The 12,128-nt window shown below is 38.9% G+C and overlaps 1 protein-coding gene across 1 annotated transcript; it reads left to right on the plus strand.

The window, feature by feature from the left end:
- Nucleotides 1-2,524: 2,524 nt before the first annotated feature.
- tmed7 (transmembrane p24 trafficking protein 7) lies at nucleotides 2,525-10,067 on the plus strand. Its single transcript, XM_080188985.1, has 3 exons — nucleotides 2,525-2,862; nucleotides 5,330-5,575; nucleotides 8,010-10,067. The coding sequence occupies exons 1-3, from the start codon at nucleotides 2,710-2,712 to the stop codon at nucleotides 8,244-8,246; spliced, it is 636 nt and encodes a 211-aa protein (XP_080045111.1). The 5' UTR covers nucleotides 2,525-2,709; the 3' UTR covers nucleotides 8,247-10,067.
- Nucleotides 10,068-12,128: the final 2,061 nt, after the last annotated feature.

Raw genomic sequence — 12,128 nt, forward strand, 5'->3', positions numbered from 1 at the left:
AGCCTCAGACCTTTCAGTTCTCTAATAGGTTCAAGATTCTTGTGTGGACGACTGCAGGGTGGATGAGCAAGCTGACCACAGCATCGTGGTACAGGGACTGATTGATTCAAGGTGGAAGAGTGTAAAGAAGTGTAATTGTTGGGCAAAGGTTGGGGGGGATTCAGTTGGCATGATGCAACCAGTGAAATATGTAGGGTTAAGAAAGAGGTTATGTTGCAAGAAAATGAGCAGCCAGGGACTCAATTTAAAAACAGAATCATACCAACTAAGCCACATGTAAATTCTCTCACTCTCTCTCTCACACTCTCTCTCACTCGCTCTCTCTCTCGCTCTCGCTCATTCACTCTCGCTCGCATACTCTCTCTCACTTGGCCCATTGAGTCTTCTCCGCCATTCAATGATGGCTGATATTTTTCTCATCGCCGTCTCCTGCCTTTTCCCCATAACCCCAATCCCCTTATTAATCAAGAACTTATCTATCTTTGTCTTAAAGACACTCAATGACCTGGCCTCTAGAGCCTTCTGCTGAACCGCGCCAAGATTGGTATTTTTGGGAGTTTTATCATTAAGGCTGTAGAGAGGGCTTTAAATAGTAGGTGTGTGCATATGTATGTCTGTCTGTCTGTCTGTGGGGGTAGGGGAAGGTGATATAGAGTGGGCATGAGGTTTCAGATTTCACTTGAGAGGAGATTGGCAGAGTTAAAGAGAAAGAACAAGGCAATAGTACAAGATAATGATGTGGGTAATAGTAACTAGAGTGTGACAGGAAGGGACAAAATATACTAACTTAAGTATCTCCCAGAGAATATGGTCAAATTAAGGGATAGTATCTTTAAAATAACAAGAAGTAAAGGAGGGTTCAGATTAATGGAGATTTGACATTTACTTTGCCTTGGGGTAAAAGTACTGGATCTTTATAAGTAAGCATGTATAACATGATGGTACTGTTTTTAAGAAGTGTGTTTGTCATGGTTTTTGTGCAGGATCTGTTCTTTTTTATTGGAGCTGTTCTGTCTCTACACTGCAGCCCTGTATTGTTGTTGCAACTGCATAATTGATTTTAATTGCTACAATGTTTATTTTAACCTGGACTAATGCAGGTTTCTGTTATTTTGTCTTTTCATAGAGAACTCAAGGCAGTCTGCTTTTTGGGATCTTTAGATAGAGGTCACTTTTTCTGATGTCTGAAGACTGGAATCTGCTGAGAAATAAATCTCTCTCATTGAGATTCTGCTGTTTACACAAGAACACAAGAAATAGGAGCAGGAGTAGGCCATCTAGCCCTTTGAGCCTGCCCTGCCATTCAATAAGATCATGGCTGATCTGAAGTGGATCAGTTCCACTTTCCCGCCCTCTCCCCATAACCCTTAATCCCCTCGCTTATTAAAAACCTATCTACCCGTGACTTAAATATATTTAGCGAGGTAGCCTCCACCACTTCAACAGGCAGAGAATTCCAGAGATTCACCACCCTTTGAGTGAAGAAGTTCCTCCTCAACTCTGTTCTAAACTGCCCCCCCCCCCCTTATCTTGAGGCTGTGCCCTCTAGTCCTGCTATCCTTTCTAAGCGGGAAGAACCTCTCTACCTCTACCCTATCCATCCCTTTCATTATCTTATATGTCTCTATAAGATCCCCCCTCATCCTTCTAACATAAGAACATAAGAACATAAGAAATAGGAGCAGGAGTAGGCCAGCTAGCCCTTCGAGCCTGCCCCACCATTCAATAAGATCATGGCTGATCTGTCGTGGCTCAGTTCCACATTCCCGCCCTCTCCCCATAACCCTTAATCCCCTCTCTTATCAAAAACCCATCAACCCACTTAAAAATATTTAGCGAGGTAGCCTCCACCACTTCAACGGGCAGAGAATTCCAGAGATTCACCACCCTTTGAGTGAAGAAGTTCTTCCTCAACTCCGTTCTAAACTCCCTTTTAGGAGTGGAACTTTCTCTGGAGGTTCCTGCTTGAGAACTAGAAGGCAAGTATTTTGTCTAGGTCACACTCCAGAGATGTTATAAGGCCAGAAACTGGATAGCCATGTCAGCATATCTGGTTTTCTGTGTCAGCTGGTTCTAAAGAAGGGATTTATGTCTATCTGGGGATGCTGCTAGATTGGAACAATATAGATAGTTAGGTGTTAAAAATTATATTGTGTCATGTTTAAGTCCTTTAATTGGTAAAACAAAGTTTTTTATATTGCGTTCTTAAATAAAGTTTGTTCTGAAAGAAGCTTCCTCGTGGGTCACTTTAATCCTACGTGGATTGAAATACCTAATGCTCACCCCTACGTCTGAATCAAATGTAAAAATATTGGGGTCAAGGCTAATTTCGTAATATACTTTGGGGTTTCAAGCCCTCTCAAATATAACTATGTTTATTTTTCCAAGCGTCAACTCTTCAGAATGAGCTCATTTTAACCTCAGCGATGGTTCGAGTCACTCCCTCCGCCAGCCAGCCAGCAGGACTGCGCAAGCGCGGTTTCTCCTGTGGGGTGAGAGGTCACACATCCGGGTAGGGCCACGGTGCCACGTCTGGTTCCTGTGCCTCAACATCCGGGACTTCGAGCGCCTCGAGCCGCTGTTGCCGGTTCGCCTTTCTATCCGATTGTGGAGAGTCCGCGGCGGCCCAGGCTCACAGACTGCTTCCCGACCCGGTACTGCGCCCCTACCGACCCCCCTCCCCCCCAGGTAAGGCCTGCCCGAGCCGGCATGTGGGCCAGGCTGTTGCTGCAGTTGCTGTGGGCCCAGCTCCTGGTGCCGCTCGTTCGCGGCTCCGAGCTCACCTTCGAGTTGCCCGACAACGCCAAGCAGTGTTTCTACGAGGACATCGTGCAAGGCACCAAATGTACACTGGAGTTCCAGGTAAGGCCCCGGGCTGGAATCAGAGAGGGAAGAGGAGGGAGATAGAGCGGAGGAAAGCGGCTATCAGAGCGGGGAAAGGGAGGTGTAATTTTTTTAGATGCACTGTGAATAGTCTGACATGTTATATGTCACATTATCTGGGATTACAATCCCAATTGATGGCTTGGCATTAAATTTATTCTTGTACACAATATTCATTGTATTAGTGACAGTCGATAGTAACTGGACTAATGCAATTGCCTGTCATTGTCTCACTGCTGTCTAAGCATAAATTTGATTCTTTGCCACCTTGGGTGACGCTTGAACCAGAGCGACGGTCTTGTAATCGCACCTGCACCTACTTCCATTTTTGTAATACTCTTCTTGTCTTACATTTGTCTGCTGTTGAATCATCATCTATGTTTTAGTTACAGCCAAACTGGACTATTTCCAATAAAATCATAGCCTCCCATGTTCTACCCTCTAAACATCAGGTCATCTAAAGTTGGTGCCTGAGCACTACATGCACTGACCCCTCTTTTTCTCCCCCCTACCCCCACTTTCCCTTTTTCTTCTTGCTCTACAATACACTTGAGGTCTTCCACAGTTCTGTTGCCTGTGCCCTTACAAGTCTTGTTACCCATCACTCTAAGCTCACATTGGCTCCTGGTTAAGCAATACCTGTTTTTTTTTTGACACCCATTCCTTGTTTTCAAAACCCTTCATGTTCATGTGAATCACCAGCATCTGCACCCCACCCCTCCCATCTCTGTAATAAGTTCCAGGCTTAACCTCAATATCTGTGCACCTCCAATTTGGACCTTTTGAATATCCCTTATTTTAATTGCTCCATCTTTAGTAGCTAGGCATTCAGCTGTAAGACACTAAGTTCTTGAATTCTGCCTCTAAACTCTTGCACCTCTCTTTCCTGCTTTAAGATGCTCCTGAAAACTAGCCTCTGATCATTTGTGCTGATATCTCCTGATGTAATTCCGAATCAAATTTTGTTGATAGTGTTTTGGGGCATTTTGCTATGTTCACAGTACTATATAAATAGAAATTGCCCTTATTTAACTACTCCTCTGTTATTATGTGTGAATTGGGATGTAGGACTTGTTTGTCCTTGGCACCAATGGGATGAAGAAGTTGTACAGGCAGGAAGGTCAGATTTGCATATTATTTGCATCTTAAGATGCAATTTATAGGAAAACTACATTTCTGAAATGAAATATATATTTTGCTGTTGTTTTCTCAGTCATATCAGTTTAAATTAAGTAGTTTTTGATCTCCATGAGAATATAATTAGGGAAGACACAAACAAAAGTTAGCCCTGTTAATCTACAGAAAATGCTGAAAATTGGAAATCATATCTCTATTAGAATAAGAAGGGTTTGTTTTGGGTGGAGTGCTCCCAATGAGATGTTAATCAGTATTTTCCCTTTATAACACTGCTCAGTTGACACACCCACTGCTTCTTGCATTTTTTTCAGTTTTTCAGCTATTTTTCATGTACCTTGTCAGCTGTGTAATTTTGTGCATTTGGTATTTTATTTTGATACCAGTGGTTGTGTTGAATTGCTTTTAAAATCACATTTTGAGCTGGTGCTGATGTGGTAGTGTGGTAAATAGTCTAAAAGTGAAGGGACATGATTATAGCTGCATGTTAAAATTGTGTAGCATTCAACATTTTTTCTTAAAGCTAAAGATGAGAACCCAAAATGATCATTATGTTGCTAAGGTAGCTTTTCTGAAAACTGTCAGTAAAGCATTGGATTGACCTGCAAATTAGATTTTTGTATTGCATTGTACCTGAATTAAAAGTCTTAATTATGTATAATGAATCCATTGTTCAAATTTTCCATAATTCATAACTTCTTAGTCTCTCAGATAACTATTTGTATTTATGTATTACATTGTATTTGACATCATTACCAAAGATGAATGCAAGCCCTATGCTTTCAAGTCAGTATAATGCGTCTTGCACAATGAGTGGAATGTGGCATACAAAGAGAACTGTAATCGTTCAAAGTTTCATGTTTAATTTCTTATACCACCAAGATTGAATCATTTGTCTTGAAACGTTTATTTTGTGGTTTTTGTTGTTCTTTATTTCCATTCAATAGGTCCCTAACCCCTCTTTTACAAATCTGATTTAACTGAAAACCAGAGTGATGTGAGTACAGAAAATGAGTATAAAAACTGAAAATGCTACCAACATTCAGCAGGTCAAGCAGCATCTGTAGAGAGAAAAGCAGGGTTAATGTTTTAGCTTCATCATAAGCATTAACATTATTTATCTCCCACACATGCTGATTGTCTTGTTGAACATTTCCAGCATTTTGATTTAACTAACCATGTATTCTGGTGAAATCTGAGTTGGTGAAACATCTGGTGAAAATTTTATGCATTTTTGTTTACTTTTTCTGTTTAACAGTTTAAGACTTATGAATTTTGCACACCTAAATTGTTGAAACTCTGTGTTTAACAGGTCATTACTGGTGGTCATTATGATGTAGACTGTCGGTTGGAAGATGCTGATGGTGCAGTTTTGTACAAAGAGATGAAAAAGCAGTACGACAGTTTCACCTTCACGGCTGCTAAAAATGGAACTTACAAGTTCTGTTTCAGCAATGAATTTTCCACCTTCACACACAAAACCGTGTATTTTGATTTCCAGGTTGGGGATGACCCTCCTTTGTTTCCCAATGAAAACAGAGTCTCGGCACTGACTCAGGTACTGGAGAATAGGATTCATGAAAAGTTTTAATAGATTTCACTTCAGGTAGAATGCAGAGTGATAGCTTTAAGATTTAGTGGTATATATTTGCTTTTATAAATGCAACTGTTTGAAATATAAATTTTGATACCTTGTACTATGAAACAGTAGTGCAATGATTTGTCAGTGAAGGTGGATAATGTACTTCAGAGTCTTTGTTAGTGTTATTTCTCGTGCATCATTCCATAATGAGCAGTATTGATTTTGGCTTCTTGATGACCATTTAGAGATCTCGAGTTAATTTTAGTCTGCTAATATGAGTTTGGGTTAGGTGGAAAGTAAAACTATTGAGCTGAAACAGTAACCCTGCCAGCCCAATTATAGTTTTAATAGAGACAAAGCAAGGATCAGGACATCAGTCTGCTTTCTGGAGGCATGTTAGTTGTTGAAATCTTTTAGGGAGGTTGCATACCTCCATTTAAGGTGTTTCTATTTAAAGCAATGTTGGCTGGATATGCAGGTAAAAGGATGCAAGAGGAACTATATCCACCATGCTAAACAGCACTGCTTGTGGGCCAAGAGAAGCATGAGTGTTTTGTCCACTTCTAGCAAGTTTATCCACACATGCCACCCCCATCGTCTGGATCTTTTCCTACCCATAAAACATACAAGCCATGGAGTTAAAACTCTTAAGGTGTTCAATATTCTTTGTTCCTATCTCATTAAATGTCAGGTACTTGTGTTCTGCGTAGTTTCAAAATAAAACTGCTTCACAACATTCTGAATTAAATATTTCTCCAATGAGCTTGTAATCCTTTGGACTTGTTTATTTGGCAATAGTCTGAAGTCAGTGAGTTTTCAAAGGTAATAAAGCTCTTGGGTTGAAAAAATATACTTTTTTTGGCTTTTCAGCCAAGTATCTTAAAAGCATTTCCCACATGATGGCTTCACATGAACAACTGCAATGTATGCACAAATTAGTTATTAGGCATTAAAAGTAATCTTGCATGTTAATATAGATTCTACAAACATAAATAGTTGTAGGCCTCTCAAGCCTGCTCTGCCATTTAATAAATTCACAGCTGACCTGATTGTAATCTGAACTCCACATTCCTGCCTATCCCTAATAATCTTTCACCTCTTTGTTAATCAAGAATCTACCTAGCTCTGACTTTAAAATATTCAAAGATTTTGCTCCCACTGTCTTTTAAAAAAGAGAATTCCAAGGACTGCTCATCCTCTTGAGAGAAAGAAATTATAATTTCCATGATAAATGAGTGATCCTTATTTTTAAACAGTGACGCCTAATTCTAGATCCTCTGACAAGAGGAAACAGCCTTTCTGTATCCACCCATGAAGTCTGGGGTCAAGGATTGTTTTTTTTTGTCCATAGGAGAAGCTCTTGTAGGTTGAGAGTCAGGATCGCAAAGGTTTTGATCACGCCAGTGGTACTTGCTGCTTCACAGCCATATGGACCTGGGTTCAATTTCAGCCTTGGGTGACTGTGTGCAGTTTACATGTTCTCCCCATGTCTGTGTGGGTTTCCTTTGGGCGTTCTCCCACAGTCCAAAGGTGTGCAGATTAGGTGGATTGATCATGTTAATTGCCCCTTATGTCGCAAAATTTGCAGGTTAGAGGGATTAGCAGGGTAAATATGTGGGGTTATGGTGATAGGTCAGGGGGTGGGCCTATGCGTTTGCGTACTCCTTCGGAGAGTGGGTGCAGACTTGATGGGCTGAATGGCCTCCTTCTGCACTGTAGGGATTTGAAGCTGCTTCTTTCTCTTCTAAACATTAGTGGATGTAAACTTAACCTCTCCAACCTTTTCTCATAAGACAACCCACTCTTCCAGGTAAACTTTATCTGAACTGCTTCAATGCGTTTACATCTTTCCTTAAACAAGGTGGCCAGGGAACCAGGTTCAATCCCAGCTTTGGGTCACCGTCTGTGTGGAATTTGCACATTGTGCGTGCGTGGGTTTCCTCCAGGGGCTCTGGCTTCATCGCACAGTCCAGAAGTATGCAGTTTAGGTTGATTGGTCATGCTAAATTAACCCTAATGCCAGGGGGACTAGCTAGGGTAAATGCATGGGGTTATGGGGATTAGCAGGGTAAATATAAGGGGTTGCGGGAATAGGGCAGTAGGATTGTGATCAGTGCAGACTCAATGGGCCGAATGGCCTTTTGTATGTAGGGATTGTATTCTACTCTATTACGTTGTACACAATATCCAGATGTGGTCTCACCAGTGCCATGTACAACTGAAACATAACCTTCCTACTCTGTAATCACTGCCCCTCACAATAAACAATAGCCTTCTATTAACTTTCCTCATTATTTGCTGTCCCTTTTGTGATTCATAAAATAGGATACATGGATCCCTCTGCACCTCAGAGCTCTGTAATGAAATTGTTTCGTTCATAATATTTATGTTTTCCTGTTTTAAAAAACAGATGGAGTCAGCTTGTGTCACAATGCATGAAGCCATGAAGTCTGTGATCGATTACCAAACTCATTTCCGTTTAAGGGAAGCACAAGGCCGAAGTCGTGCTGAAGACCTCAACTCAAGGGTTGCTTTTTGGTCCATTGGAGAAGCTCTTATCTTGTTGGTTGTGAGTCTTGGCCAGGTGGTTCTCCTCAGGAGCTTCTTCTCAGACAAAAGAACCACTTCTACACGTGTTGGTTCATAACGAGTAGCCATGGCACAAGTCTAGACAGTACCTAACAGTTTTCAGTTCAGTGACTTGTTTGTTTGAGGGTTAGGTCCAGGAAAGCTGTTAAGATTAAAATCCTTATTGAACTGGTTTTCTCATTGCTTTGGACTATTCAGATCAGATATTTAAAGATTAGGATGTTGTAGTTTCACTACAATCGGATGCCTAACAGATATATGCATTATGGACTCTGTCCACAAGGGGGCAAAGCCATCGGTAGTCAAGTTTGCTTGGTTAAATGATCAATTCATGCATCTTTTGAAACATAGTAAGTATCTTATTCCTTGCAGCCATGTCATTGAAAATATGGTTCTTAGGATGTTTTGAAGTCATCAAAATTAATTAAAAGCCTAATGAACCTTACTCTTCACTGATTTGTCTGTTAGGCATCCAGATGTTTTGAGACATTTCTTAGACAGCAGTAATCACACTGAACTGTCACTTGTGTTTTGGTTTGTGAAAGTGATGTAACAATAGAAATACCATGGCAATTCTTAAGCATTTGGTTATTTGATTCAGAAGCAATTTTTGTACCTTTTTTTTCATTGGATGTGCAAACATGACAGTATTTCAGGACAAATCTAGTCAAGTTACATCTTGTAAATGTTTTGCCTATTTTAAGATCCCCCTTAAGTTTAAAGTTTTCTAATACAGTTACAATTTCAGTGGAACAACTATTTTAAAAGGTTGATACCTTGAAAAATGTGCTTTTCAAGACAAAATGTTTTATAATAAACTTTTTGATCTTTTGGTTTTGTGAAACCTTGTTTGTTTTGCGTACATTGTTCCTTGTTTGAAATTACCAAGTGCTGAGTAAATCAAATCAGTGAGGATAAAGCAAGGAATCTGAAGATATTGTATATGCCAGGGTGTAAATTTTTTTCTGCTTAGAAGTGTAAAGGGGATAACATTATCCGTGGCATGTTTTCACATTGGCTGAGTGGAACTGATAAATGTATTTTACTTGGGGTCAAGCCTTTATAAAACTTGTTGGTTTCTTTCTTTGAAGAATGGGCAGAAATCACTTTTTTAAAAACTGTAATCAGTGGATACTATAAATAATTGCTTTGACACTGTTTCACAAACTCTCCAAATTTCAGTAGCAGGTCAGTGGTAAACATTTCAATTGGAAAAGAATTGGGGTTATATTTTGTTTTTGCTGATCTTTTGTGCTTAAGACTTGTGGGTTTAATGCTGTCCAGCTAATGATTTGATTTCCCCATTCTTCCCCCACCCCCACCCCAGAAATTTCCATATATTTAACATTTGCCCATTTAAGTAATCAGAAGTTTGGCTTGCACAGTTTCTTTAGTACTTGGTTTGAATGATTTGTACACTAATGGACATCTGTACTGTATAAATCGTGCAAGCTGACTTCTCAACTATAAGACCTATTGTGGTAGTACATCTTCTAGAATTACAAGCCTGATCAGTACTTCTAATAGTATAGTCATTGTTTAAAATGTGTACTTAAGATAAGTTCTTGTTTCATTTAATTAAAAATGTTCACATTGCACTGTAAATTCTGAAACAATAAGTGCTTAATTTTATTTTGTATGAATGCAAACCCAGAATTTGTTACAAATGCATAAATTATTGAAATACAAGAAGTATTGATAAATATTGTGCATTGTGTTTATATCATGTCTTGTAGCTTAAACCACTAACTAACAGATCCGATTCTTATTCTGTTTTCAGGCATTGAAATGTAAACCTACTTTGGTGAGGTGATCAGGAAATGTAAAATACAAGGTCTGTGAAATTGGACAATAAAAAATGATAAAATTGTGCTTCTGATATCAGTTCTGAAAAGTCTTGTATCTACATAGAGGTAACAGATTTTATTGTAGGCTGTGTATGTATCAGCAATAAGAAATAACAGCTCAGGGTAAATGCTTATGTGAGTAAAAGGAAATTCTGCAACAAACTTGGATTTATGTAGTGCCTTTGTAAAACTTCACAGGAGTGTTGCCAAATAAAATTTTATACCAAGCCCCACAAAAGATACTACAGCAGATGACCGTAAGCATGGATGAAGTAGATTTTCAGAAACGTCTTAAAGGATGTAGAGGGGTGGAGTTATGGGAAGGTAAACCTTGGCAGCTGAAATCAAGGCCACTAATGATGGAGTGATTTAAATCGGGGTTGCTCAAAATGTCAGAATTGAAGTGCAGATATCAGAGGGTCGCAAGCTCAAGATTACAAAGATAGGGAAGGAAGAGGCCATGGATTAGGATGAGAATTTTAAATTGAATCACTGAGCAGTATACAGACAGAGGTGGAGGGTCAACAGGACTGCTACATGTTAGCATCCAAGCAGTAATGTTTTGGAAGAGCTCAGGTTATGGAGCGTGGAAGATGGGAGGCCACCCCTGACAACATTGGAATAGAGATAACAAAGACATGGTTGGGGATTTCGGGGGCAAATGAGTTCGGGCGGAGGCAAAGTCACATGATGTCAGAGGGTTAAAAGTAGGGGGCCTTCTGTTTACACATAAATTTAGAGTAATTGTATTGGATAACAGACTTGTTTATTCAAAGTCATGATGTACTTAGACAATCCTACAATTGCATTAATACAGTCCATACCCCAACTCAAGGTCTTCCCTCAGGCCAGGGAGAATAAATAATCCTACAAAACGCATGCAATGTTTTCAACATTAAGGTAACTTTAGTTATAATGCATGCGGACTGATAAACTGAACTATTCTCCTTAACAGATGTCCTACAGAGACCACTTATTTTCAACGGTCATTTAGCAAAAAGTCAAAATTTACCTGTACAATTTTCCGTCAGCAACATTTTGATAAAAGATAATACTACATGTACCCAAATTTGGTACTGAACCATGTTTGCTTAAACTAGTAAAGAGAAACAAATTTACAGTTTATAATTTTTGGTCTTGTTGATTCTCTATTCATATAATGATAACAACGATCATTACTCATTCTGTCAAATCGGTGTTTATTATTGCCTTTACTTGTGTGGATTAAGCATTAGTGTCAATCTAGATATTCTTGTACAGTAAGAGAAGGTTTTGCTTTTTTAAGTTCTATTTATCATTAAAATTATTCCAAATTCTGTCTATACATGAATGAAATACATTGCTATTACTGAAAATGTAATCAATTGATGTATTTATGGACAGTTCCTTTTTAATAAAGGAAAATCTTTTAAATTGAACACATTTTGATGTGGCAGAGCATAGATTAACTGCAGTTAAACACAGTTTGTATGCCAGCATGACGTGTATTTCTATTTGAAAATTGCTTGGTTTTACTATATTCAGTGCAAATCTGGCAGGTTGTGGAAGTAGGTTTGCTTCTTCAACTTCTGAAATTAGATCAGTTTTGAAAGGAAATAAGTAAAATACTTGTCTCTTATTAGCCAACTTTACCTTGTGCCCAGACAAAAAATGTAAACATTTCAAATAGCCGGTGCATAAAATGTTCAATATGCAAAAGTCAATTGAATCTAAAACACTGGAATACAGTTTCTGAATTAATTTATCATACTTTGGATTAGATTTTAACCTGGCATCTTCAGTAAGACAGAAACATAACTTCAGTGTTATTGTGAATTGTCATTTGAACATTGCTACCACATCTAATACATTTAGATCGTAGGTCCACTTTTGTTTGAGGTGAGTCTGTTGTATTTCATCTGGTACTGACTTTGTTTATATTTCAGGATGGTATTGCAAAGGGAAACTACTGCAAATATATCCATGTTTGCTTAGAGCAAGTAACAGGCTATGATTCTTCCATGTGGCTTTAAAGGGCTACAGCTGCCTTACTTTTGGGTTTGGGGTTATGAGACTTAGATACTTGCAAAAAAAAGAAAAATTAATAAAAAATC

Source organism: Carcharhinus amblyrhynchos, chromosome 5 (assembly GCF_965287045.1).
Source record: "Carcharhinus amblyrhynchos chromosome 5, sCarAmb.v2.hapA, whole genome shotgun sequence".
Lineage (NCBI taxonomy): Eukaryota > Metazoa > Chordata > Chondrichthyes > Carcharhiniformes > Carcharhinidae > Carcharhinus > Carcharhinus amblyrhynchos.